The sequence below is a fragment of the Aythya fuligula genome, chromosome 26 (genome assembly GCF_009819795.1).
Source record: "Aythya fuligula isolate bAytFul2 chromosome 26, bAytFul2.pri, whole genome shotgun sequence".
NCBI classification, from domain to species: domain Eukaryota; kingdom Metazoa; phylum Chordata; class Aves; order Anseriformes; family Anatidae; genus Aythya; species Aythya fuligula.
Window position 1 is genome coordinate 3131068 of NC_045584.1, and position 27885 is coordinate 3158952.

Sequence of the window (27885 nt, forward strand, 5' to 3'; positions counted from 1 at the left end):
GGGGGGGGGGGGGAGCGGGGCGGGCGCTTCCTGGCGGCGGAAACGGCGGCGGCGGAGGCCGGGGGGGGAGGAGGAGGAGGGGGAGGGAGAGGGGTGGGGGCTGTGCCCGTCGGGTCCCGCCGCCCAGCTCCGGTGTCCGGTGGAGGCGGCAGCGATGTCGGTGGCGGGGCTGAAGAAGCAGTTCTACAAGGCCAGCCAGGTGAGGCACCGGGGCTGCTCCGTGCCCCCCCCACTCCCCCACCTTCGGTTTCCCCCTCCACCAACGCCCCCGGTTCGGTTTCCCCCCCCTCCCGTTAAATCTCGGTGCCCCCCGCCCGGTACCGGGACCCAGCCCCGTGAGGTGCTCCCGGGATGGGGCCCGGTGCCCGCCGCCCACACCTCCCGGGGGGCTCCTGGGGGGTCCTGGGGGGTCCCGGGGGGCTCCTGGGGGGGGTCCTGGGGGGCTCCCGGTGCTCGGTGCTGCCCGGTCGCTGCCCCCGTGGCAGGGCACGGCCACCGGCATGGCCCCGTGCGTCCCCGCAGCATCCCCGGTGTCACCGTCAGACGTCCCCGAGCCCCGCACGGTGCTGGAAGGGGCCGAGGATCGGAGCTGTTGGCACCGGGACCCAACCGGGCACGGGCCCCGTGTCCTCCATCCGGCCCTGGACGGTGGCGGGGACGTGAGCCTGGACCCCTGCGGGCACCGGGTCCGTGTCCTGCACCCAGCCCCGGGTGGTGGCAGGGACGGAGGGGAGCGGGGACCCGTCCAGATGTGGGGTCCGTGTCCTCGATCCGGCGCTGGACGGTGGCAGGGAGGTGCTGAGCGACCTCCCCGGGGCAGGACCCGTCCCCAGCACAGCCTTGACCCACTCACGAAGACCACCAGAAAGCTGCAGGTTTTCTCCATAATCCCAAAATGTGGAAAACTTCGAGCGCTGCGACGCTCGGGGTCTCCGAGCAGAGCCGTGGGGTTAGGAGGGAGAGGATTAAAAGGGGTCGGGAGGGCAGGATGAGGCCGGGAAGGAGAAATCGCTGTGGGCTGCAGCTGCGGCGCGACCCCGGGAAGTTCCCCGGCCCTCGATGGAAGCTGCAGCTGGATCGGGACGGGGATTTGTGGGTTGTGAGCCTGGCTCTCCCCGTGCAGGAAATGGCCTGGCTGTTTGGGGAAAAAGCTCAGCTGGGCAATTCCTGCGCCGGCGAAACCGCTTCGCTTTTTCCCGTAAGGAGAGGTCAGAAACGTGGCTCTCCAACGCCTCGACCCCGACACTGCAGCAGGGACAGCAATTCCCCAATTCCCCATCCCTCCCCAAGCACTCGGCCGTCCTCGTGCCTGCTAACGCTATAGAAATCAGCCCTTGGGATTTATTTTTTTATTTTTTTTTAATTTATTTTTGGAACAAATCACGAATCGGTGACGCTTTCGTAGAAGCGCTCTTCTGGGTCCCCCGGCCGCTGCTTTTGTGGCCCTGTTTTACATCTGAGGCGGGCGAATTCGGCCCAGACCCAGCCAGAAGCTGTGTTTTCCAGGCTCGAAGTCGAAACCCTGCTCGGCTCGGGCCGAGTGTCCTCGCGACGTGCGCTGGCTCCTTCCTCGGCCGTGTTTGTGCGAAAGCGTTTTGCTTCACCAGCAAAGCAAAATAATAGATTCCGTAAGCCGCTCCCCACCCCCTTCCGCACAACAGGAAAACAAATCCCTGCATCGCTTTTTTTTTTTTTTTTTTTTTCCCCCTTTATGACTTCCACGGGGGAAGGTTGTGCTGAAAATAAGCGGGAGGAGGACGGCGCGGATGCGCCGCGTGGTAGCAGGGCGGCTGGAGGTGAAGGCTCAGCTCTGAGCCCAGAAACATCTCCCGAAAACATCCGATGAGACCTTCCCAGAGGGATTACAGTAAACTGGATTCCTCTGTGGTTGTTGGTGGGCGTTTTTGTTACGGATCTGATTTTTTTTTATGGAAAGAAGCCGTTCTGGGTGCTGGTGGAAAAGCCAAACCACGCGCGGCTCGCTGGGGAGCTGTAGCCCAGCTCGTGGGTTTGGTGGCCCGCTCGCCTGCTGAGCACGTGCCGGGTTTGAGCGCTTCGCCTGCGATCGAGGGGAGCACTAACACGTGAAATACCTTCTGTGGGGTTTGGGGAGGTGATTTAATCTGACCCAACCGGTGTCGTTTAGAACTAGAAATATTCACAGTGCGGCTGCTGAGGCGAAGTTCTCTGCAGGATCTAGCAAAGCGTGGCCTCGTGTCGAAGGCTGGAGCCTGCTACCGCCTTCTTCACGTCCCAGGGGCTGGGACGCAGGAGGGCAGCTCAGCTTTCCAGCCTCTGTGGCTGGGAGCTGGGGGTGACCGGCTCCAGCCCTGCCGTTTTTCGGTGTTCCTCTCCTCTCCTTTCCCTTTTCACCCTTCTTCCCTTTCCCTCCGCTGGTCCCACTCTTCAGCTGCTCCTTGGCTGAGTTGCGAAGGAGGATTAGCTATTTTTTGGCTCCCGTGAAGGTATTAGATGCTGCCGAAGCCAAACATGTGGAAGATCTTTCCCCAAACGCCGCGTTTCGTTCCACGCCTGTTGTTAATTGAAGGAGAGCGTGGCCAGCACCGAGGCGTTCCCGGCCCCTCCGCACCCCCCCAGGATGGCCGGAGCAGGGGCTGGGGTTTCCCCGCGCCCCCCTGGGGTGCCGGGACGGGGCGAAAACACGCAGAAATCAAGCTGACCCGTGGAAGATGTTCTCCCAGGGGAGGAACGAGGAATCAGCATCGCTGGGGGCTGGGTGGGAGCCCCCGGCCCCGCTCTGCCTCTGGCCGCTGAGGAATGCGCAGAGCTGGCTTCCTTCGCACCCTTTTCTTTTGCTACGCACCGACTGGAGTCCCCAAGTGGAAAATGTAAAGCCTGCAAGACTTCCCGTGAACCACGGTAACCTGATACGCTCCCTGCACGGCCAGGCTGCGTGCAACGGGGCAGAGGAATGGGAAACGGGGCAGGGGAACGTGCCCACGCCGCCCCTCGGGATATCTGCTGCCCCTCCGAGGGACAAGCCCTGGGGTGGACACGGTGGATGCAGGGCTGGGATCAGCACAGGCTGCTCTGCCCCGCTGGCTCCAGGAGGCTTTCCTCCCGCTGTGTCATCCCCAACGGGGTCACAGGATCACGGATTGTAGGGGTGGGGAGGGACCTTGAAAGCTCCCCGGGCCCAACCCCCTGCCAAAGCAGTTCCCCAGAGCAGGCTGCCCAGGGAGGCGTCCAGACGGGCCTTGAAGATCTGCAGAGAAGGAGCCCCCCCAGCCTCCCTGGGCAGCCTGTCCCAGCGCTCCGGCACCCTCCCCGGGAAGAAGTTCTTTGGCGTGTTGGTGCGGAACTGCCTGGGCTCCATTTGGTGGCCACTGCCCCTTGTGCTGTGTCCTTCCTCCTGGAACCGCTGGGCTCACCGTGCCCTGCACAGCCCGAGCCTAAACCTTGCTCCTCGTGCCCGGGGCAGCGCTCGGTGTGAGCTCACATCCTCTTCCCTTCCCGGGCTCGGGGAGTCCCGGGCTGAGACAAAGAGCACGGCCTCCTCCTCCTCCTCCTCCTCCTCCTCCCCCTGTGCAAAAGACAAAAGCTGTTTTCCGAGAGGGGAGCGCTAATTACAGCTAACGAGCCCTTGACATACCGTGCTTTTTCCTGAGTTTGATGGCTGCTCTCAAGGCTTCCCAAGATATTTTTGGACACGAGCAGCGAGTGCTCGCTTTCTGCCGGGTTGGAGAGCTGGGGTGGGCTCTGGACCCACAGTGGGCTCCTTCGGCCCCAAAGGAGCGAGCGGCTTCACCCCATTGCTTGCTCCCCAAAGAGCTGCCCCAGCCGGGCTGCCCCAATTTGATGGCACCCGCTTAAAAATCTCACACACTGGGACAGTTTGGTGACAGGGGAGAGACCTGCCCTCCGTGCTGCATCACGCCTTCCTTTATTTGGGTGCAGTTCTTTCTGCAGCGGCTTCGTGCTGTGGTTCCAGCTCTTCTTCCTCCCTCCCCCTTCCCCGGATTATACCTTTGAACAGCCACCTTTTTGTTATTTTTTAACACTAAGTCATTCTCTCTGGTTTCTCGTTCTCCAAGACTTTCCCTCACAGCACGGGGTGCCTCTGCCGTGCCCGCAGCTGGGTTTCTCCGGGCGTCACAACCGTGCTGCGCGGCACGGGAGCTCCTGCTGGAAGGGAAACGGGCTGAGAGCCTGCAGGATAACCTCTTCCACTGAAAACAAACCGCGCTGAGGCCCATTTCCTCGACCAGAGCTTGTCTGTCGGTGCCCTGGCTTTTCGCAGGTGGTTTGGGTCGTGCCCGCCCTCCAGCCTGAGGTTGTTCCTGCCCTGCTGGGGGCTCGTACGAATGTTTCAGCTCAAGCCACCCACTGCCAGGGCTTCAGCTGCTGGTGACAGAGCCTGGATTGAAGCCACAGCCTCGAGCTGTGGTGGGATGGTGGCGTTCCCATCACCAACGTGCTGCAGGGTGGCCGGGCTGAGAGGTTTTGTGCTGCTGCTGCAGCGTTTTGGCTGGAGAAGGGGAGCTGAAGCACAGCTGAGCAGAACCCCTGAGACAAAACCAGTCTCTGCAGGGGCACGCAAACACCATGCTGGCTCTTCCTGAAGCCTCCAGCAAGCAGTGAGGCTGAGGGTGGACCCGAAATGTGCTGTGTGACGGCTTTTCTGCTTTCCTACATGCCTTGGGTGGGGGCAGCAGGGCCGTGACCGCATGAGGGCAGGATCTTCGGGGTCGGGGCTGCACCCAGAGCTGCCGGCAGAGCAGCATTGAGGCATGGTTTTGGGCTCCCATGTGCTTCTTTGGAGCCATTCTGGTGAATTTTCCTTTTTTCGCACACCTGCACGGAGCCACGTGCAAGCAGAGTCCCTCGGAGGCAGGATCTGGGGGGCAAGAAGAGAGCAGGGCAAGAAGAGGCAGCTCCTCCTGGCTTCCCCTGCGTTACCTCCTCCTGTTCAACCTGGAAGGGTTGGAGTGAGCTGAGATCGGTGGCACCGCTGGGATCCGAGCACCTCACCTGGAAACGCAGACTGGGACCGGTGATTTGGGGGATTTTGCCAATTCCTGCCCGGCTGACCTTCCTCCTGCAGCACCCAGCGCTCGCTCTGTTAATATTAACCCGGGCTGGGATCCCCCCCAGCCTCCCGGCTTTGCCTTTTCTTATTAACCTGCTCCCGAAGCACGGGGCTGGGGAAAGCAGGATTTGTCCAAGCACAGCGTGAGACCCTGCGTGCTCGGGGTGCCGGCCGGCTCCTGAGTCCTGTCCTGCCATCCTCACATCCTCCACGCCGGAGCCCTCATTTTGGTAGCCTCAGAGGTCGGAGCTTCGTTGGTGCCAGGGAGAAAATGTGGAGGTGGCTCCGCGTGCTCTCAGCAAAGCTCCGAGCGAGGCTTGCAGCTCCTCCCATCCTCGCTGGTAATAACTGCGTGCCTGTCCGAGTGCCTGCTGTCACGGCCAGCTAAAATGACTGCGTGCGGGGTGTTTTCATCTTAATCCTCTCGGCTTTCGTGCCTGGTTTGTCAGCGCTGAGGTACCCGGCACGGCGACGTGCTTCTGCTGGGTGGTGGTTGTCAGAGTGCCCCTGGAAGGGGGCAGCTTTCAGCTTTTGTGGCATCGTTCAGGCAGAGGATGGTTGTGTCTTTGCGGCAGTTGCTTTAACTTGTTTTTTTTTGTTGTTTTTTTTTTTTTTTGACCCTTTTAAGATCGCTTTCACAACCGTTAGGCTCTCGTAGTGCCGAGAGCTCCCAATCTCCGAAGTCAGAGACAAGAAAACGGGAGGAGGAAACCCCTCGCTCCCCGTCCCTGCTCGCTTTGCTTCCCTCCTCGCTTGGGATGTGACACGGAGCGAGCGTCAGCCCCGTGTTTACAGCTGGGGAAATCTGGGGCACGGGCAGGGTACGTGACTCAGGGCTGCGGAGAAACCGTGCGGCATCGGGAGCTCCGTGGCAATCCTGCCCCTTGTGGCTTTCCGCCCCAAATGATCCCTTCTGCTTTAACAGGTTACGTTCTGGGCGAAGTGCTGGAAACCTACCGAGGCAGGACGGTGCCGAGGGGGGGTGGTTTCTGGATGGAGTGGAAGGAAATCCTTCCTCCCACTTCTCCCTGCCAATGCTTTCCTCCTGGGAAAGAGCAAAATGGGGATGAGCTCAGGCAGGCTGGCTCGTAAGAGCTGATTCATTTCTCCAGCACATTTTTTTTTGCTCCTTCTCTCTGCCATCCCTCCGTTTGCCAGCGCCTTTTGCCAGGACTCCCAGCCCCATCCAGCCCCTGGCGAAGGGACTGGGGGGTGAACCTGGGGGGATGAGGAGCTGCTGGGCCCACAGAAAAATCGAGGCAAAGCCACGGGGCCTCGGCGGCCTCCACACACCCCAGGGGAGGCTGCAGCCTCTTTTTTAGGAGTTGGTGCTGGCTGAAGGGAAGGGATCGTGTCTGTGCCCCCCCGGTGCCCTCAGCAAGTGTCAGGGCTTTCAGGCAGGTCTGGTGGAGGAAGGGAGAGCTCCCAATGCTGCCCCCACCCCAGCTCATGGAAATTTTTGTCCTTTTGTCCAGCTGGGGTATGTGGTGGGGTCTTCCCGGGAGCCCAAAGGCTTGTAGGATAAAGATCTCCTCGAAACAGGAGTTGTGTGTGGTGTTGAGTGGGATGCGAGGGGGTTATCGCACGCCCTGTGCCTGCTGCAGCCCACCTCGGGAAGGCTGCTGCTCTGTGCCCCTTGCAAGCAGGATGCCAAACTCCCAAAAAGCTCAGAAATAAAATAAATGGGTAACTCAGAAGTTGTGGGGTTTGTAACGCCAGCCTGACTCCTTCACGTGGCAGCTTGGCGCTGCAGCCGGGCCCTGAGGCTGCCTCGTGAGAGCCCCGCGGTGCGGAGGGCTGTGCTGGCGGCCTTTCCATCCCTGCTTGTGGCTTAATCCCTGAGCCCTCCTGTGCCGTGTCCCCAGCACCGAGCTGGCAAACAGGAGCCACGTCCGTGTGGGGCTGGGGCAGGAGGGGAAGAATCCGGCCCCTTGGGCCTCTCCGGGCTGCGAGTGCCACGTTGTTCTCTTACAGGAATCAGCGCGAGGCTGCGTGCTGGTTTCGGCCCTCCCTTGGCCTCTCCTGTGATTATGAAAGTGATTGTTATTATTATTATTTTTAAAAAAGAAAGGTTTCCTCTTCCCCTTGCCCCCCCCATCCCTTCAAAGTGCAAGCCCGTTGCCTTCAGGCCCGGGTTCCTGTTGACACGAAGCCGCCGTGCTCCTAAATCGCAGGACTGTAGGGCTCGGAAGGGACCTCAGGAGATCATCGGGTCCAACCCACAGCCAAAGCACGTTCCCTACAGCACCGCCAGCAGCAGCAAGCGGCCCCCAGGACCCCCTCCAGTGGCTGCACAGCCCCAGTGTCAGGCCCGCAGGTAGGGCTGGGGGGCTGCAGACCCTCAGGGGGACCCTTCCTCCCCTCCTCGTCGCTATACCTGGTCGGGAGAGCATCGTGATACCTCGTTGGGAGAGCTCGTCTCTTCTTCTGAAGCCACCAGGACCTTTTGAGTCCTCCTCTCGCTCCTTCTCTGGGTATTAATGAAGTTTGTGGCATCGTCACTAATTAGCTTGTGCTGCTGCTCAAAGAATTAAGCACATCTCCATCGTGCAGTTCTGTCTGTCGGACAGAAGATAAAATTTACATGATTAAAGGGCTCTTCCTAACTGAGAAAATGCTTCATAATTCATCCTAGCACTTAAAACCAGGGCTGTATGTTCGTGTTGGGCCAGACTTTATTCAGATCCAATAATTTACTAACCACTTTCTTGACCAAATTTGTTTGGGCTTTACAGGACCGGTTATATTTAAGCTTATTCTTGCCACCTTTCTGACAAAAAAAAAAAAAAAGGCAGAAAAATGGTGAATAATTCTCTGCCCACACAGCAAATCTTCTGAGTAAGAAGGTGCTGTTCCTGCCAAAACCCCCCCGATCTCCGCCGTGCAGCTCGGCGACGGAGCACTTAGCAAACATCGTGTTTGCTGCTGACGCACGGCGCTGCACATGCTGCTGGGGGGACGTTCAGGGCATCGGGTGGGCACAAATCTGGAGCGCCAGCTGTTGATGCAGCTATTCTCCAGGAGAGGAAAGCTCCCGATTCTGCTGGCTGGATTTTCAAGACCGAGGGAGGCTGCTCTTCGGTTTGAAAGGGATAACGTAACCTAAATGCTGTGTACCAGCCTTTCTCAGCCACCTATTTCTCCTGCTGCAAGGCAGAAAGGTGACAGTGAAGCATCCGTAGTGTCATCTTTAGAACAAAAGCAAACTGCAAAGTGCTGCCAGAGTGTTTTTTTTTTTCCACGTTCCTTCTGAAACGAGTATTACCGAGCACTAACAACACCCAGCAGGAAGATTGGTGGGTTCGGCATCCCCTGGCACAGGCACAAAGTGTGGCAGGGTCCCGGGGTGGGGGACAGCCCCCGTGCAGGTCTCCTCGAGGAGCAGGAGCTCGATCTGCGCCTCGTGCTGCCTTCACATCGCTCCCCGCAGCCCTGCGAGCGTCTGTTCGCTCTCTCCTGCTCTCCTTTTCCTTAGGATGCTGTGCTCTGCTGTGATAGCCGCCAAGCTTTTCCTAGTATTCAGGTTAACAAAGGGAAATGTGTATTTATAGTGTTGTGAACTATTTCTCTGCCCCTTTGATGTTTGTGTGCGCCGAGATATCGTTAGGTCCGTCCCGTGGTTCTTTGGCTAACGCTGCCCGGGTTAGTAAAGGGCTGCTGGAAGTGCTCAGACCTTCCCCTGCGCCCCTTAAATCAGGAACAGGGCTTCTTGGCCTTCCCTTTCACAGGGCTGAGCTTCTGCTGAAGTCCTTTACATCCTTTTTGGGTCCGTGACCCAGCCTGGTAACTCACCTTGGCCATCCCCTCGACTCATTAATGCCTTCCTTCAAAAACCAAGCGCAGCCACCACCCAACTTTTCACCCACTTGCTCAACGTGCCCCATCGGCCTGGCTCAGTCTCATCACGTAACCCAGACCCCTTCGGGCTCCTTCCCAGTTCCCTGATGGTCCCGGGGCTCTGTGGCTGTTGCAGCCTTCGGCGCGGTGACGCCAGGTACCGTCAGCTGCCCTGGGGACCTTCGTCTGTCCCGGTTCTCCCAGGAGCAGAAATCCCGTCTGAGTTTTTGAAAGCACTTCGTGCCAGCTGCTCTGTGGCCATTGTGTTTTTCCCGGGGACCTCCAGGTGTCGTAAACCCTCCTATTCCATTTTTTATTGCTTTTCAAACCCCCAGGAGCAACGTGCAAGCTGCAGGTGGGCTGGTGCACTGAGCCCAGGACGGGGCTCCAGGTTTCTCTGCCTCGCTTTGTCGGCAGAGCTTTGCTGCTCTCTGGCAGAAGAGGTGAAAGCAAACTCACAGGAGGCATTCGGCTTCCAGAACTTTGTCCTTTGGTGCCACATCTACCGAGTGGCTGCAGGCGCCGAGTGCTGGGAGCTGCTCATCTTTTCCACCGGGTGTGCAAAGGTCCGGTGGAGCTGCTGGGAAATGATTGCTCAGCAGCTTTGGAAGAGTCAGGCAGTAATTAACTACGGCTATTAGAAATAGGACCTGGGGAGGCTGGGCAGGAAATCTGGATGTGAGGCAAATATCCTGTGTTTCCCCTCTGTTTGCTGCACTTTTCCTCCGAATTGCTGCAGCCGTGGCGGTGGGAGAAGGGTCGTGGCGGTGGCAGAGAGCAGAGCTGCTGCTGCTTCCCCTTGGGTTTTTGTTTTCTCTGTTAATCTGACCCATTTATTGTTTTCTAGCCGAATAGAAATGATGTCTTATTTGGTACAGAGCATGCAAGAAGTGACTAATGATAGGAGAAAATGGTTATGATGCAAGTCCTTATTGCTGCCTGCTGCGAGGCGTGGTAAGCCCGTGTCAAGCATCACCCCAGAGCAGGAGGTAAGGATGGAAACTTTTCCTCCCTGGCACAAATCTGCCTCCAGAGGAGCATCGTGCCCCTTCTGCGGGCAGCCACAGTGCCCGATGCTGGCGTGGCATTAGCAAGGCAAGGCCAAGCTGTCAGCTGCTCTGCAGGGAATAAAAAGGAGCCTCCGTTCCCTTGAAAGAGTGCCTTGGAGAGTGCCGAGCTGCTGACAAGCATGAAACATCCCTGGAAAGGCACTTTGTACACACGGTGGGCAGAGAGGGGGTCTGGGGAGTGTGAAGGAGTCGAGGAGAGGTCTCTGGGATGCTTCAGGGTTGTGGGATCCTTAGCAGAACGGCCGTGCCTGGCAGTGCTGCCTTGCTGCAGGTGCGTTAAGCTCAGAGAGGCTTCGCTGGGTGCCCTCATGGGCCAGCCCATCCCTTTGAAGGACTGTAGAGGCAGAGCTGAGGACCTCATAAAAAGGGATCCCAGCTGGGATTTCAGCACTGTCATCAGACTACAGGCAAGGGAAGGACGCGTGCCCGGAGCAAACGGGCAGCGGCTGCGCTGCACTGCACGTCCGTGCCCTTCTCTGGCCGTGGCTCAGCGAGCGGGACCTGCTGGCTCCTGCTTGAGTTCCATTTTTTTTAATTCCCGCTGTCCTCATTCCTCCGAGCCCATCTGCTGGCTGGGGATGAGTCACCCGACAGCGCTCTGAGGAGCTGATTTGACAGGTGGCTCCCTGGAAAGCCGTCTCTGCGCACGGCAGCTCTTTCTTCGCGGGTCCTACGCGATGAGATTCCGACCCGAGGTCACTTTGAAGGCATCGTGCCTCGGGAAGGAAGGGACACGGGAAGCAGCTCCTCATTGTTCGGCCCTGACCTTCCTGCTGCGCCTGCAGAAAAGCGAGGCAGCGGCTCCGGGTAGCGAGCGGCTGGGTCGTTTCAGATGGTGAGGGGGTGGATAGCTCGGCTCGCTTCAAGACACGTTTTGCTGGGGCACGTGTCTGCGGCAGCGGGAGCACCTCTGCCTGCTTTCACACGCGTGCCGTGGTGGTGCTTGGTCTCAGCCCTTCTCCTAGAAGAAAGGAACGGGAAAAGTGAAGGCAAAGAAAGCTCAGCAGAAGGCGGAAGGCTGGGCACTAGGCTGAAAACATGTGTGAGCTGATATAGAAAGCAAATATTCAGCAGGGAAATGAGACGAGGTAGGGCAGAGCTCTCAGGTCCGTGTGCCCAGGGGCAGGTGGGATGAACAGAGGGGCTGAAAGGAGCCACAGCATCATCCTGCTCGGAGGGAGAGAGCTGCACCCATTTGTCTGCCTCTGATCTGCGCTGCCCTTCCGCAGCCAAACCGGGATGTGCGAGGTGGTGAGATGGTGTCTGTCGAGTCACCTCCAGCTTCTCGTTTTGGTTCTGCTGCTAAACCTGCTCTTGACAGTAGGCAAATCACTTCCTCTCGTACCCCTTCCTCTTCTAGCACTTGTCGGTCTTCTCCGAGTGGAACTCCGAAGTTCTTTGGCGTGTTGGTGCGGAACTGCCTGGGCTCCGTTTGGTGGCCACTGCCCCTTGTCCTGTCCCCACAGAGCCCTGAGAAGAGGTTGGCCATGTCCCTCTGTCTGCCACCCCTCAGCTCTTTCCAGACACTGCTCAGATCCCCTCTCAGCCTTCTCTTCCCAAGGCTGCCCAGCCCCAGCTCTCTCAGCCTCTCCTCCCAGGGGAGATGCTCCAGGCCCCGGCTCCTCTCTGTGGCCCCCGCTGGGCTCTCTCCAGGAGCTCCCTGGCCTTGTTGTGCCGGGGAGCCCAGCACTGCACCCAGCCCTCCAGGTGAGGCCAGAGCAGGGCAGAGCAGAGGGGGAGGATCACCTCCCTTCACCTGCTGGCCACGCTCCTGTTAACGCACGCCAGGAAAATGTCTTCCCTTTTATACAAAAGAACAAAAAAAAAAAGAAAAAAAAGGTTGAAAGCCTCTGAGGCGGCAGAAAGCGCTCAAGTATAAAAGCAAACACCGACAGATGGACCCCAGAAGGAACTGCAGGCTTGCTGGGAGGAAAGGTGTGTGCAGGAGGAAAGCTCTCGGGCTTGTACCGGCTGCCGCAGCTCCACGCGAGCTGCCTGCTCGCCTCCCCTTGCTCACTGCCCCTGTGGTTGGGTGCTGGGGACGCACCGAGCTGCTCTCCAGCAGCAAAAAAGAGGATGGGGAAGAAACGGGGAGGCCCCGACACAACGTCTCCCTGTCCTTCCAGCACCTTCCAGGCTCTCCCCGTTTCACCGTGAAGGTGACGCTGCCCCTTTCGCGCCGTGCTCTGTGTTGGTGCGGGTTTGCAGCACATCAAATGGAGCTCGTCCCCGTCTGCACCTGCTCAAGGAGTGCCACCAGCCTCGGGACAGGGCCAGGCCGGCATCACAGGGGCTGGCGGCGTGCTCAGGACCACATCCAGCAGGACTGTAGCTGCAGGGAGACCTTCACGGGGCTCTCAGCCATCACCAGACCCCAGAGCAGGAGGATGCAGCCGGTGCCTGGCCCCATGTGCTGCCCAGCTGCTTTAAATCCTGCACAGACGTGCAGCAGCCAGGCGAAGTGTCCTGTTGGCTCTGCAGGGCCACCCAACTGCCTCTCACACTGTGATGATGAAGTTACCAGGGAAGATAAGCAAAAATTACACTTAATTCCAGGGAGCCGTGCGTTACTGAGCTCTTGCAGTGGCCCCGTTCATCTGGGACTCAAAACATTGACAGCACCTTTTAAATTCTTTCGTGGCCTGGCATTTTCCACTGCGCTCACTATTTGCTGATGAAGGCAGCCAGGGCAGAGCTGCTGCTCTGTTTGCCTGTCTGTGGTTTTTACTTCTCGAAGGGAACTTTCTGCTGAGACATGATGCTGCGAGGGTGGCGGCGTGGAAGAGGAAGGCTTTGACCTGGCAGCAGCAGGAAGGATAATGTTTTCATTATACCGTGGGCAGCTGTTTTGGATGCAGAGCTTGCATAAGTTTGGTATGTTAGAAATAGGGCCGACTGCTTGCTACGGAGAAAGAACACGAGTTTAGGAGAAAAACAGTTTGTTTCTCTTGGTGCGTTGCGCTTGTTTGTGTTTTTGTAGGCTACCTGAGTTTCCTATCTGCAAACACTTCAGGCTGGAGAGCAGACTATCGAAATCAGGTGTGCAAAGTCCAGGGGAAGTCTCCTGCTCGCAGATAACGGCGCTGACACACGCCTCTGTACCCGCAGCTGGTGCTGACAAGGGCTTGCTCGCCCTCAGGGCGGCTGTGCTGCTGGGTTTTGGAGTAGGGGGCTCCACGGGTGCTCCTCAGCCACAGGAAGTTTGGCAGGTGGTGTCTTCTCAATCCGCTTCGGCATGAGTTTCGTGTTTGCTGATTGTGCTGAAAATCACCCCAGACTTTCCTTCTGCATCTGCCCTTCCTCTGCCAGCGGTGGGGGCGATGCAGCACATCCCATCGCTCTGAGCTGGGACTCATCCCGATTCGGGCACGGCCTCGCCTGCTGCTTACAAAACCTGGTGATGTTTTGTGCTCTGAAATGCTCTGCTGTATTTCCACATGGCCTCCATGCCCGTCTCCTGGCAGGAATGTTAATGGGGGTGATGCTGCGGGCGGCCACGAGGGAATTGCAGCCTTCGAGTGGGAGTGGGTCCTACCTCGTGCCTCCGGGATCCGTTTCGGTTTCGGTGATGGCATGGGCAGCACCAGGTGACTGATAGGTCCACCTGATTCACCTGGTTTATGTAAGGATGCCCAGAGCAGGACACCAAATGGGGGTTTGGGTTGGTTTTTATTTACTGCGAGCTTGTCCCGGAGCTGAGGAGCAGTGGTGTGGATCAGGAGAAGGAACGATGGGCCTGGAGGATGCTGGAGAGGAGGGGATTTGGTGCTGTGGGTCAGGAGAAGCTCTGTAGCCCTCCCTCACCCGAGAGGTTATGTTTCTCTCCCGCTCCCTGCTATAAAAGAGGAGCCCTCTTCATCCTGCCTTTCTTCTCCCTCTGTGTACACACATCATTCCTGCCTCTCCCTCTAGCCAAGCTCCTGCTGCAGTAGTTAGCCGAAACAATAGGTCTTTCATTTCCGAAGATCTTCCACCACACGCAGCCCATCGGTAGGTTTCCAACGGCAAGGGGAAGTTGTAATTGTTCGAGTTCCCACGCCTGGACAAAGGAAATCGATGGAAGCCCCTGCGAGGCGATTCTCTTTGAAACGAGGCTGCAGAAACCGCAGAACCTGGCCAGGAGCAGCCCTTTGGAGGCAGGAGATGAGGCAGAAGCTGAGAGTGCCGGGGAGGGAGGCTGGCTGCCCTGCTGCTGCTGGGTTTTGTCAGGGTGGGAGCCGTCTGACGGGATGAACACACCTCCCTGCGCTCTGATCTCAGGTCGGAGCTATCTAGGGCATACCTGAACTGCCAGCATCCTTTTAATTAAACACGGATGTGAAGCAAGGGATTGATTTCTTGCTTCTGGACTGCTTTCAGCCCTCTTCCCCCACCCTGTGGCTCGGTTTGGTTGTGATGCCAGCTAAACTAGGCAGGCTTATCTCCCTGATCCGTGACGCCCAAGTATATCTCCTGTGCTAATATTTGCTCTAGGAGGCATTCAGCTTTTCTTCTACGTGGTTCAGCTGAGGGCCTTTGCTCTGTCATCGTGCTCTGCTTCCTCTGAGCTCCAGCGCTGCTTGCTGGGACAACGTTTTAGTACGTGTCCGGTCCTGGTGGGGCTGATAGAGTAAAGGAACCAGACACCATAGGCTTGTTCTCACCTTTCATGCCCAGCCAGCTGATACCCTTCAGCAGAAGTCTGCAGGAGAGTATTTGGGCCACTGCCTTTGGGGAACTGTTTCCTTGTCTTGCCTTGCACCGTCCCTTCCCTGCTTGCATGCCTCTGCCTGCAGCATTTGCAAGAGGCCAGGTCTCTGCCCAGGGAAAGGCCGGCATATCCCAAGTCTGCAATCATCCCTCTTCCATCTTCATGTCCCCAAAAAAGCCCCTGAGATGCTCTCTGGAGAAAGCAGCGGTGAGATGCACGCGGCTGCATTTCACCGAGCACTTGAAGGTTTGTTCAGGCCACGCTGGGTGCTGTGGGCAACACGCATCTGCTTCCTTCTGCCTCCCACCTCCCTTCTTTGTCTCCCACCCCACAACCAAAGGGTGAGCCCCCTGCCGACCTTCGTGCTGCCCTCGCCCCCAGCCCTTGGGGCTCTTTGCAGGCAGCACGACGAGAAGGACTCAGAGGCTTGGCTCCCAGTCGCATCGTGAAGCCCTGGGTTGAACCACGAGCCAGCGAGGGTTTCTCCCAGCTTGTGTCTCAGCTAGGACAGCGGGGGATTTGCATTAGTTTGTCTTCCTGCCTGACAGATTCGGGAGCGTGGGGATGGGGCTGGAGCTGCTATGGATGGCACACAGTCCCTCCTTCTTTCCTCCCGTGATGAAGCCTCCCGGTTTAATTAGAGCCAGCGGGGAGAAAACCTCAATCTTATTATTCCTTCACAGCAGGGCACCAGTAGCATTTCTTGGATGTCAAAAGGAGGATTAAATTAGTCTGCAAGCAAGGTTTCCTCCTTCACATCTCTAGGTTTTCTGGGAGGGTGTTAAGCCTCCAAAATCACTGTGGTGATCAGTGCATTTGACATGGCATGCAGTCCCTGATTACAGCACAGCTCCCTGTCAGAGGCGTTGTTTGCAGCTTTCTGGGCTGCAGATCTGTGGGTGGCTGGGTGGAGAGAAGTCGGAATGGAATTGCTCGGGATAATTGTACCCTTCCCAGGTGTATTAGAGAACAGAGGAGGTTTCCGGAGGTGCAGCCTTTGGGAAAACGATCTGCACTGCTCTCGGATGTGCAGAAGCCCCTTTGTGGCCGTGCAGGCTGCGTGACGAGCGGCATTTTGGCACGGAGGTGCTGGAGCAGATGATGGCAGCTGGAAGCGCCTTTGCTCTGGTGTGCTTGCCCTCGCTGGGCCTGGCAGGCAGAGCAACTGCTTCATGTTTTTTCCCTGCTCTGGAGAGGGATGTGTGCCTCCCCAGCTCAGAGCTGGCTTGCAGAAACGCGTGCTGGCACCACAAGCACGGAGCAAGTGTCCAAAAAAAGCAAGAATCCAAGGTCTGGTTGTTTGCCCATCTGCAAGCGGCTCTGTGGTGACAATTCCCCTTTGGGCCTCTCGTGCGCTGGCTGGGCCCTCCTGAGGCACAGATCCATGCAGGAAGCTCCTGCTCTCCTTTTTTTCTGTCCTCTTTTTTTTTTTTTGTCCCCCTTTCAGTGTTCATAAAGAAGCCAGTGAGGCTGGGAGGGAGCATGCATGTACCTCCACGGGGCCGGGCGCACGGGGACATGCGGGGATCAGTCCGGAGATTATGTCTGAGAATGAAACCCGGAGCTCAGCTGGGAGAACAGCAACCCTTTTCTTCCCCCTCAGTGTCTAAACATCGAGGGAGAACTGCAGCAACCCCTCTTTGTGGGGTCCTCTGCTGAACCCAGAGAGAGGAAGGGCGCAGCGAGGCCCGAGAGGCCGCGGCCTTGTTGTGGGGCCCTGCTCTGAAGGGCGTTTCGGCCTCGCCATGATTGATGCTGCTGTTGCTCGGTGCCGAGCAGTCATTCAGAAGAGCTCTTTGCTCTCTGCTCTGTCATGGCTGCGCAGCCTCGAAGCTTTGGGTGTTTGCAGATGTCCTGCCAGGAGATGCGAGGAGCTGATCAGCCAGAGCTGCGCTCAGCGCCGTGGTGGCAGAGCCAGGCACTCGGAGCACCAGGGATCTTTGAACACAGCTCTGTTTTTATTTTTTTTCTGCCCTATTTTGGGGTCTGGAAATGGGATTTTGTTGAATTCCTGAAGATCTTGGCCTTCTTTGTAGCTGCAATCAGTTGTTCAGGGGCTAAAAGCACTGCAGGGCTGGTGCAGTCACACAGGGCAGGTCCGGTATCCCCGAGTGCTTTTCAACCTGGATGCTTACCTAAAAGTTTTCTCCTCTTCCTCAAAAAACTAAGGAACCATTCTGAATCCCTGTGGGAGCAGGAGGGTGCCAGAGGAAAAAAGACTTGATAAAAATCAAGTATTTGATGTGGAAGTAAACAAACCTGGATTGTTCAGCCAGAACTGGAGTTTTAACTACAAACACGAGAAATCCTGGCAATGCCCTGTGGCAGGCGTCAAGTGTTTGGCAGTCAGCAGCTGTTTAGACCACTTGTGATGTCTGTGTAGGTAATTTGGTGTCCGTGGACCAGTTTGGGGCAAGATAACACTTGTGGGTGTGTTGCAGGTGGGTTTGGCTCCTCCATTCAGCCCTGGGTGCTGCCACTGGCTGTGCCCTTTAGGAATGGGGCCAGGCAGGAAAAGTTCCTCCCCGTTTGGGCTGCACAGAAGGACTTTTTTTTGGGTGGATTTAATAAGGTATGTTCAGCAAGTGTCTTTCAGCTCAGGCAGTTGAATCATGAGGTTTACGGAAAAGAAATCTTTTCTTAGCCTAAGTGATATTTTGAAGAAAGACTTCAAAATACAGACTGACAGTCCGTAACGGCAGGGCTGCTTTTGGCTGACATCTCTTGTTCACCTGTTTTAGAACAGGCATCAGAGATGCCTTGATAAATGTATTTGAAATTGTTGCTGTATTTGCAATTGTTGCTGTGGCTTCTGTAGATCTCCTTATCCTCCACTTAAAAAAAATAGAATAAAATTGAAATACAGGACCCTAGACCATATGGCTTGCAGGGAGTTGTGGTTTAGGGCTTTGAAAGGTCTCTGCTCTCTCTAGACCTAGGTCTTACACCGGCTGCTGCGAGCAGAGTATGTTAATTCCCTGTTTACTTGCATTTTGCCTTGTGTGAAACTGAAGCCTGTCTCAAAATGGAGCTGAGAGACAATGCTGTTGCTCGCTTTTTCCAGCAAGCGTTGGAGTTGGAGCCGTGTGTTGTGATTTAAGGAGCTTCATAGCTTCTGCTGGGTGAGGAATATCCTGCCTGTGTCTGAGGGCTGAGCCATGCTTTGGGAGGGTGGGAGATGTTTAAATTTTTAGTCGGGCGGTGTTAGCAGAGAGCCAAGTGTTATTGCTGTGCTATGGGCTGTTCCTGCCACCTCCTTTCTCTTGCAGATGCTGTCTGGACCACCCCTGTTCCCTTTCTTTGCATGAGGTACAAGCAGGTTTAAGTGGACAGCCACTGCCATGCCTGATTCTTCCTGCTGTGTTCTTTTTCTGCAGCTGGTCAGCGAGAAAGTTGGAGGGGCTGAAGGGACCAAACTTGACGATGACTTCAAGGAAATGGAAAAGGTGAGTAGGTAACAGGAGGAATCTCTAAAATCACACATCTAAGTCCTCTGTGACCTTGCCAAAGCCCCAAGCTGATCTTCACTGCTGCTGGATTATCTTGTTTCCCTACAGAAAGTGGACCTGACCAGCAAGGCAGTTACAGAAGTACTGACCAGAACAATAGAGTACCTCCAGCCAAACCCAGGTGAGTCCTCTCCTGTCCTCTTCCCTCTGTCCCCCAAGTTGCTCAGGGAATCAGGGAAAGAGGCAGAGGGGGCAGAGAGATATCACAGAGACACTTTTTGACCCTAAGGTGTTGGTCACCAGCCCAATTTTGAGATCAGGCATGCTGCCTCCCTTTACCAGAGGCATGCTGGGCTGTCCTGATGTCCTGTGACCTCGCTAGCTGGCTGAGTTAATGAGGTCTTACTGTAGCTAACGGGTACTTTGTGGCTCAGGTTAAGATCAGGGTACCCCTCTTGCCCTGTGGTGTATTTCTGGACTGTAAGACACTGCTGTTGCTGTCAAACAGTGAACAGAACAGACTCATCTTTAGCCTTGGACCTAGAAAAGCCCTGGAGGGAACCCGTTTTTGCTGAGGTGTCCAGAAAAAGTGGTGCATCTGGTCTGGGAAAGGGTGGCTGGCTTTGTAGCCATCGCCTCTGGAGCCTGCTGTCCTGCGTGTTTCCAGCCAGCTCATTCAGAGCATGCTCCAGAGACTAAGGGAGAGCTGGGGAAACTCCTTTGGCCTTCACTGGTTAGCTGTAGGGAACTATTTTTGCTTGCTGTCTTGGAAAAGAAACTTCTCTTTTCATAGCAAGTGATATTTCTGGTAGATGAAGACAATAGGGCTTCTTGGCTTTAGGAGTAGCTTAAAAAAAAAAAAGTTGGCGGTGGCCAGCAGCTGCTGGCAAGCCCAAGTAATTGCAAACACGGCTGTGGCTGTTTCTGTGCCAGCTTCCAGAGCCAAGCTAACCATGCTGAACACGATGTCGAAGATCCGCGGGCAGGTGAAGAACCCCGGCTACCCGCAGTCGGAAGGGCTGCTGGGGGAGAGCATGATCCGATACGGCAAGGAGCTGGGCGAGGACTCCAACTTCGGTGAGTGCCCCGTGGGGCTGCTGCCTCTTGCAGCCTGTGGATGAGATGGCGAGGTCTGGTGCCAAATTTCCAAGCTGTTCATCTGCAATTCCTGAAGGGCTCTGTGACCCTGTGCATCGCTTAACAGCAAGTGCCTCGAGTCCAGACCGGCAGCGAGCGCCAGATCTGTAGCAGGTTTAGGGTAAATGGATGGCAGTGGCTGCACCTCGTTCCTTAAGCCAAAACCAGGGGCAAAATCCACAGCTCGTGGCTGGTGTCCATACCGTTAACAGCCTCCCTGTACACTGGCCCGCACTGAGGCCCTTAGAGGAGGCTCAAAAGCTTTCACCCAGGCAGGGAAGCGGTGATCCCAATGTGCTGGATCATAATCTGTGACATTACGTGTAAAACCACCTCTTAGTACTTCTCTATTAAACACTGGGGTAAGTTTGCATGTGGGGAAAACTCCCTCCGTGCTCCTAAACAACACTGATGACGTGGAAACCAGATTGAGCGAGATTAGGAGTTTTACTGTGCAACAGAGCTCTGCTATGGGGAAGCTGTAGCCAAGAAATCCCTTCATGGGGTAATTTCTCATAACCATGAAACAAACCATGTGTGACTTGCGGGGAGGAGGGGGGTGAAGCCTTTCAAAGACATCAGCTGTAATTCACTGAAACGTCAGCCTGCACATGTGGCAGACCCAGCACAGCGCACAGCTGTCTGATCGCTTCCAGTGCAGGGAGGAGCTGCTGTGCCTCAGGAAAATTAAAAAGCTCTGGCCACTCTGTGGAAATGGTGAAGAAGTCTCGAGGGTGTCCCTGGTCAGCTCAGAGCCCTGCACCTCTCTTGGCTTGCAGGATCCAGCATTGTTGCAGAGCGAGGGGGAAGGAAGTTTTTAGAAGAGCACACCGAACCCGACTTCCTTTAATAGCCTCTCCTTACAGAAACACTTAACGTGATAAATTTATGGTTTGACAGGTTATCTAGAGTTATCACGGTTGAAACAACTCTTTTTGCAAATACTCTGTGGTGTATTTTTTCCAGCTGGACAGTAGAGCCGTGGTTTCACTTCACCCTCTGTTTCGTTTGCATATTCTCCTGTGCTAATGTAGTGCCGAAACGGTCGGTTTGCCAAAGCTGCACAGGAATAATTTAATCTATAAATGGTTTCCACTGGAATAAAAAGCCAAGACTAAAAGCACTTCGCTGTGAGGCCGTCTGGCTTAGCTGTCATAGTGGCAGGAGCTTGAGAAAAGCATGAAGCGAACTGGGTTTCAATAAGCAATTCTGGGCTCTCTGATTCAGAGAGGAGAGGAGGAACGGTTGGCCCGGCAGAGGCTAGTGTCGAAAATGAATAAAAAGCTGCAGGTTTGCTGCCAACATCTGGGGAAACTTGAAAAGTTGGTCAGAGTGCTCTGGGCTCAAAAACCACCAGAACAAAAGGACGGCCAGACTGAACCAGACCAAACGTGCTCTCCTCTGGGCTCCTGCTGCCAGCAGCGGCCAGGGAGCAGAGCAAGGTTAACGCGCTGCCTGGCAGATGAGTAGCTCCATGATTCCCTGAGCTAACAAAGCCGCTTTCAAAAATATTTGTACCTTTTCCTTTCTCTGTGTAGTTGGTAGAGGTTGTTCCTGTGTTTTGGAGGAAAGAAATGAGGCGTGTTGGCTGTGGAGTCGGCACCGCCATGCAACTGCCTGCGCTCACACCAGGCAGCTCCCTGCGCCCTGCTCGGATGGATGCTCCAGATAGAAGTGTGGGGGCGTTTGACATGTGACAGAGCTCGCACATGCTGGGTGTCTTGGCAGAATGGCTCTGCATGCAGCTGCCAGAGACTTGGGCTCTATTTAACTGCCTGGCCTGTTCTCCCTCTCCCTTTCTCTTCCCTTCCTTTCCTCGCTCAAAGGCGATGCGCTTCTCGATGCCGGTGAATCTATGAAGCGACTGGCTGAAGTGAAGGACTCGCTGGACATTGAAGTCAAACAAAATTTTATTGATCCCCTCCAGAACCTGTGTGACAAAGACCTGAAAGAGATCCAGGTAAACGGCACAATGTTTTCTCTCCTCTTCATCTCTTCAGGTCCTGGCCCCTTCTGGCTGCTAGTGCACGTCACCACTTGCTCCATCACAGTGGGAAACAGGTGGACTTACACGGATACCAGTCCTGTTCCCCTGCACTTTGCACACTTTCTCTCTCCACATTCACTGGGATTTCCTCCCCTGCTCAGTGCACTCAGCGCCACTGCTCCTGCTCCCGAGCAGCTCCTAAAGCTTGGATGTAGGTGTGAATGTTCCTTCGCTTACTGTGCTCTATGGAGGATGCTCTGGGAGGATGTCCCAACCGTTCCGGGCTGCTTGCATTTGGTTCTTTGTGCTGTGAGGTCCTAGTAGTGTTACATTCTGGGCTGGCTGGCATTAAACTGCAGCATTTACAGCTGTTGGCTCTGTTCTGTTAACATCCTGGATCCTACAGCGTAATTTTCAAGCCGTGAGTAAGCTTCCCTCTAGGCCTCTGAGGACGCGTTTCAAGAAGGCCCTTTGGTGTCTCACTAGGGAGACGTGGAGCGTGGTAGCTCCCTTGTGCTACCACGGAGACAAGCCTGTGCAAACCGTGGCCAGGCTTTGTAATAGGATCCACCCAGACCTATAATTCACAAGGCAGCTCTCTTGAGTGAATTTTTGCTTACAGTGGTGTCTCAGATAAAATAACTGCCAACTACTCTTTCAGTACTTATCTGCTGGGCGCTCCAGTTCTGCAGGCTGCCACGGAGCTAATTTAAACAGTTCTGGCCCTGAGCAGTCACTGGATGCAGTGCCCAGAACCTGCCTCCCAGTTCCTGATCTCCAGAGATCTCTGTCACTCACAGGGACCTGAAAGTAATGGGCCAACTCTTCATCTCCCTGAAAACCTTGCATGGAGGACAGATCTGGGCTACTCACTGCAGTGCTTTCCTCCAGCTCTCAGCTAGAAGGAGCTGAAATCGTATTTTTGAACCAATTTGTTGAGGGCTGTTTCTTAGTAAAAAGTACCCACACCCACAGCAGTAATCCTTTGTCAAACCGAGTTCAAGCGGTCTGCTCCTCCCTGCCATCTCGCAGCAGCCCTGACCTGCAGCTCTCCACCGTGTGCCAGAGCCTCGCAGGCTCTGGCATAGTCTTCCTATGAGGAGTCTCATAGGAAGGAGCCACAAAAGCCTGTGCTCTGAGATCAGGTTTCTGAAATGAAAGAGCTTGGCCTGTAACTAGAGCTGCCCGTCCCAGCAGGAAAACGTGGTTGCTGCCGGTCTCTGGATCTTCCTTCTCTTTCTTTACCGTTCATAACCATCCCTTCCCCAGCACCATCTCAAGAAGCTGGAAGGCAGACGCTTGGACTTTGACTACAAGAAGAAACGACAGGGGAAGATCCCTGATGAGGAACTCCGACAGGCCATGGAGAAGTTTGAAGAGTCCAAGGAAGTGGCCGAGACCAGCATGCACAACCTCCTAGAAACCGACGTGAGTGCACGGAGAGAGTGGGGGCTGCCTGCTGCCCCAGGGCTGAGCGCTGAGGGGCGGGTTGCATGTTTCCAAAGGCACCAGGGTGGGATGTCTCGAGGAACAGAAGAGTTAAAGAGGCTGATTTCCACTCTCCTTTTAGCACGTGGGGGTTTGCCCCCTGATAACCCAGACCTGGGTGCCCTGCGAGTGGCGTGGCAGGCCCCTCACCCTTCCTCCAGCCTCCCTCTTCCTGACCCAGCTCTTGGCTGTGGCGTGAACCAAAGGGGTCTCTTCTCATTCATGTGTGCCAGTGGGGATAAGTTTGGCCAGGTCACACAGCTCGCTCAGGAAGGATTTGACCACCTAGGGAAGCCCAGAGGGCGCTGGGCACTGGCCTCCATTCTCCTGAGTCTCAGCCTCTACCCGACCTCTGTTATCTGAAACCCCAAACCTCGCCCTCATCTCCTCGGGGAAGGGGCCCCTTGTGCACGTTTCCCAGCGTGTTCTCAGTCCCCACGTGCAGCGGGAGTCTCCTGCCAGCGAGGGGGAGCCATTCACCCTGCCTTGGTGTGGTTCTCGCAGATCGAGCAGGTGAGCCAGCTCTCAGCCCTGGTGGATGCCCAGCTGGACTACCACAGGCAGGCAGTGCAGATCCTGGACGAGCTTGCAGAAAAACTCAAACGCAGGTGAGTCCTGGGGGCCGAAGGCACTCCGTTTCCACAGCCAGAAGCTGTCCCCGTGACACTTGTCTGTAAATACCCGACTTCCCCTCTAAATCCATCCCCAGGATTTTAAAGCCACTCCTTGAAATCGCTATGGCTTCGATCCAGACCTCCTTCAGATCAGTTCTAAAATAGGAAACAACACGTCCACGCTTGCTCCGTGGGCAACTGGTCTCTGCTGGTTTGGGCCGTGCCTGAATTGGGGTGTGCTGCTCCCCGGGAGGGTGGTGGGGAGTTTGGCAGGGAAAAGGGGGAGATGCGGGGTGAAATCCCCTTGGTGCAGACACCCAAAGCTCCTTGCACTGTGGGCGCTGAGTGTGAGGGTGCCCCCAAGAAATCACCTTTTGGCCAGGCCTAGGATGAAGTGAGCAGGATGAAGCTGTTGGAAGAGCTGGATGGAATGGCACGGCCTGGAGACGCCTGTCACCCCGTGTCACCTGGAACTTCCCAGCTCGGCGTCCTTGTGCCATTACCTTCAGCTGTGCTTAAGGAGCTGGAGCAGTTGGCAGGGTGCTGTGGGCCAGGAAGGTCTGTGTGTTCAGTGGCCCCCGGGTTTTCTGGAGACTAGAAAGTGAACGTGGGGATGATGTGGTGGCCACGGGCCAGTGGGAAGGCACCTGTGAGCCCCCTGCCTCATGTTCAAGCCCCCTCCCGTTTACACGGTGGTCTCCTGGTGGGCCCTGCTGGCTGCAGGACTGCCACACGTGCAGCTCTGGAGTTCTGAGCCCCGTGAGCTTGTTCATGAAGGGCAGGTCGGTGTTTGGAGCCAGCAGAGCCACGGAGTGGCCTGCTCTGCCTGCTCCCCCTGCACCCTCAGGTGCCCGACCTCCTTGTGCTGCTGGGGGCTCTGACAATGTGCAGCACGGGGGCAGCGCCTCCGCTTCCCGGGGTGATGCAGTGATGCTGCTCTGCTTCTGTCAGAATGGAAAGCTGCTGAATGGAGGCTGTGTCTGCGTGGAATCGAGAAGAGCTGGGAGCAGCCTGCAAACTGCAGCACGAGTGTCCTCTGCTGGCCTGCAGGCAGCGGGTGCCTGAGACGCCTCCGCAGCGAGGCCCTGGGGCCTGCTGCCCTCTCGAAGGGCAAAGTCCCAACTCCTGGGCTAGATCCTGCTCCAGGAGGCGCCAGCACAGAGGGTTGCACAGATTCTTGTCTACAAATGAACCTGCTCCCCTGCACAGCCACAGCGCTCAGTTCCCTGCCTGCAGTCCCTGTGGCACGTAACGCAGCGCGCAGACAGGAGGCAGCCGAGGCTCGTCTCGGGGGCTGCGAGGTGCAGGTGGTGGGTGCCTTGCCCAGCAGGAGCTACCAGGGACATTGTGCTCATTTTCACTTTGATTTATCCACATTTCTTCTCCTTCTTCCAGAATGAGGGAGGCCTCCTCGCGTCCCAGGAGGGAATACAAACCCAAACCCAGGGAGACGTATGACTTTGGAGAGACTGACCAGTCCAACGGGGGCTTCTCTTGCAACCCTACCCCCAAAGTCTCAGGTAAAGTTGTCCCATGTACGTGCACACAGCAGCTCCTGGGGACAGAGGGGAGCTACCCTGCCTGGAAATGATGTCTGTGGTGTGCTGGATGTGCCTGTGTGGGCTGGTGGCTCTGAGAATGTCAGAAATGCCTCTAGACCTGGGCTGGTTTCTCTTGGGGCCCAGCAGCCTTCGTTATATTGGCTGTGGGGAAGGCCCAGCAGGGCCTCAGGCCTGCGTTCACTGGCTGATAGTGCCCAGCCAGAGCCAGCAACGGCAGACAGGAAAAATTAAACATTTTCTGCTTCCCTCCCCATCTTCCATCACGCTGCATTTGTCCCTCCCCGGTCCCGGCGAGGCAAATGGGTTTCTAACAGCATGCAGGATGCCCCCTTTCTCCTAACAGAATCTCCCTTTGGGCCCTGCCTTTCCCTGTCTCCAGTTCACGTTGTTTTAAGCATGTCTCTTTTTGTTTGGAAGCAGCTTCCTCCTCTTTCCGATCCGACAAGCCGTCCCGGGCCTCCGTCAGGAGTATCCGTGAGTTTCCTCCCTCTGCACCGCCCTGCATGCTGTGTGCCCATCTCTCCCCATCCCTCCTCGCTCCTCCTTCCTTGGCGCTGCTGCTTGGAGTCGCTCACACCTCTGTGCTGAGTTAAACCTCGCCTCTCCCGAGGCCCACGTTAACCCAGCCACGCTGCACTGATGTTTGCCACCCCAAAGCTTGGGCCTTTGCTCACCCGGAGGAGCTGTGGCAGCGCTCACCACGCAGGCGTGCCCTGCCTGAGACCCCAAACATCAGCAGCTCCTCCAGGAGGTATCACACGTCTTGTTCCTGTCACAAGTCACCCGGCCTCGATCCGTGCCGCTCCTGCTCCTTGTACCCGCTGCCCCCTTCCTCGGAGCTGGAGGCTGAGCAGGCAGTGCTCGGGTACACGGCGTGGCTTTTGTGGTGTGTGAGGTCCCGGGCAGGACCTCGGATGGGTTGTGGGGTGAGGCAAGGCCCCGAGCAGGGTCTGCAGGTCACCGTTGCCCCCTGAGGGGGCTCAGGGGCTTTCACTGGGGTACGGAGACCGGGCTGGATGTGGGGCTCAGGGGCATCAGGGCAGGGAAAGCGAGGGGCTCGTGGTGGTGCTGAAGGTCTCGAGGAGCCTGGTGCAGGGGCAGCGCTGTGGTTGTGGGGCCAGCCTGGTATTTTGGGAAGTTATCTCAGAAGTGAACCTGCTTGGCTGCTGCTTTTGGTGTTTTCTGAGTTCTCCGATGCCGGATCCTTCCTTGCTGTGGGCGTTCAGCAGAGCAGATCTGCTGGTCTTCCTCTGTGCTGTTCCCCCTGCCCTGCTGGAAGGGCTCTAGCACGGAACAACGGGGAAGGGAATTGGGGCCCTGGAGACCATGGTGGTCTGCGTTAGCTGAGTCTGTTTCTGGTAGGATCCCTACAGATGCAAAGTTTAATGCCTGCCCACCCCCAAACTTCACTTTGGGCATAAACAGCGCAAGCAGCAGCTTTCCCTGCTATACAACACCCCTAATCCCAGTCCCAGCTGCGGTCGGGCCTGCTGCTGGAATCACGGAGCTGAGATGTGTGAGAGGGACTTCAGTTCTCTGCCCTCCCCTGGCCACGGACGGGTCTGGGCCCTCCTCAGCATCCCCCTGCTGCTGACGGTGGGAGTTCAAAGCCCCATGGCCAGCTCCTGGGGGGGCTTCCCCCTCCCATCGCCCGCAGCCTCGGGGGGACCCTCAGAAAGCCAAGAGCTAGCTAGGACCCCCATGCTCTTCCTCCTTCACCCTGTGCTGATGGCCGAGCCCCCTTGCTGGCTGATGGCACCGGCCACAGCAGCTTCTTGGACCCCTGGAGGAAGGACGGGGCTCCTGCCAGCACCCCACTGATTCAGGTTGGGCTCCGCTTTCCTCCCGTTGGGACTCTCCTTTGGGGGAAGGTCGCGAAGGGAAATGTTTGGAGCGAGAAGGGAGAGGAACCAGCGAGCTAAAACCCATCGAGGAGTTTGAAAGGAGCCCTACAGCACCCCAGGGGGCAGAGCCCCGGCACTCGCTTCCCAAACCAGGGCTGTCTGTCCTGGCTCCAGCAGAGCCGGGGGTCCCGCACGGTGCCGGGGGGGGGGTCCAAGCACGGGGCTGGCCGCCGCTGACCCCAGCCCCACGCTCTCTCCCCGCAGCCCACCTGGACCAGCCGTGCTGCAAGGCGCTCTACGACTTCGAACCCGAGAACGACGGCGAGCTGGGCTTCAAGGAGGGCGACATCATCACCCTCACCAACCAGATCGACGAGAACTGGTACGAGGGCATGATCAACGGCCAGTCGGGCTTCTTCCCCCTCAACTACGTGGAAGTGCTGGTTCCGCTACCTCAGTGAGAGGCATCTCTGCCCCCCCCCGGCCCCGCGCCCCGCTCGCGCCCTCTCCACGGTGCGGGGCCGAGCCTGCATTCCACGTCTGTCCCCACACCAGCCCCTCTCCGGCGGGGCGGGGGAGAAGACGCGGCCGAGTTTGCCACCAGGGAACAAGCCAGAAGGGTCGGATGGCCCCCACCCCGGAGGATTTGGTTGGTGTTTTTGTTTTTTGTTTTTGTTTTTGTTTTTTTGGTCCTTCTGGTGCTTGAACTTAGGTACTTTATGAGCCCCGCCAGGTTCCTCGCGGTCTGTACATTTAAGCTGGGTCGCAGGCCTCTCCTTGTCCAGATTTTGTCTTTGCTTTGGTCGAGTGTGTCCGTACGAACCCGGGGCAGCCGTGCCGCAGAGCTGGGGCACGCGTCGCGTCCTTCACGCTGGGAGACACGGCCCGGGGCCGGGCAAGCGGTGCTGGGGGCAAAGCAGGGCTGAGCCTCGTGGAGGGGCGAGAGCTTTGCCCCCTTCCTCCCCCGCTGCGGGGCAGCTGCTGCCGAACACTGCCCCTCTCCCTGCGGACACACGGCCGCCCTCGCAGCCCCGACCCCGCTGCAGCCCCGCGCCCTCTGCCCCGCTGCAGGGCTCAGCGGAGGCAGCGCAGGGCACAGCAACACTACAGCACAGCTCCAACACTAAACCTGCCCCGGGGTGGTGCTGAGCCCTGCC

General features: G+C 57.0%; 1 protein-coding gene across 2 annotated transcripts; it reads left to right on the plus strand.

Annotated features, from left to right (window-relative positions):
* The first annotated feature begins 102 nt into the window (after positions 1–102).
* SH3GL1 (SH3 domain containing GRB2 like 1, endophilin A2) lies at positions 103–27881 on the plus strand. 2 transcript variants are annotated; one of them, XM_032203855.1, is made up of 10 exons: positions 103–199; positions 18025–18093; positions 18205–18277; positions 19030–19173; positions 21060–21193; positions 22490–22648; positions 23213–23316; positions 24718–24842; positions 25305–25358; positions 26993–27881. In XM_032203855.1, the coding sequence occupies exons 1-10, from the start codon at positions 155–157 to the stop codon at positions 27187–27189; spliced, it is 1104 nt and encodes a 367-aa protein (XP_032059746.1). In that variant the 5' UTR covers positions 103–154; the 3' UTR covers positions 27190–27881. The 2 variants fall into 2 exon arrangements, with proteins under 2 accessions (XP_032059746.1, XP_032059747.1); XM_032203856.1 differs by lacking the exon at positions 25305–25358.
* Positions 27882–27885: the final 4 nt, after the last annotated feature.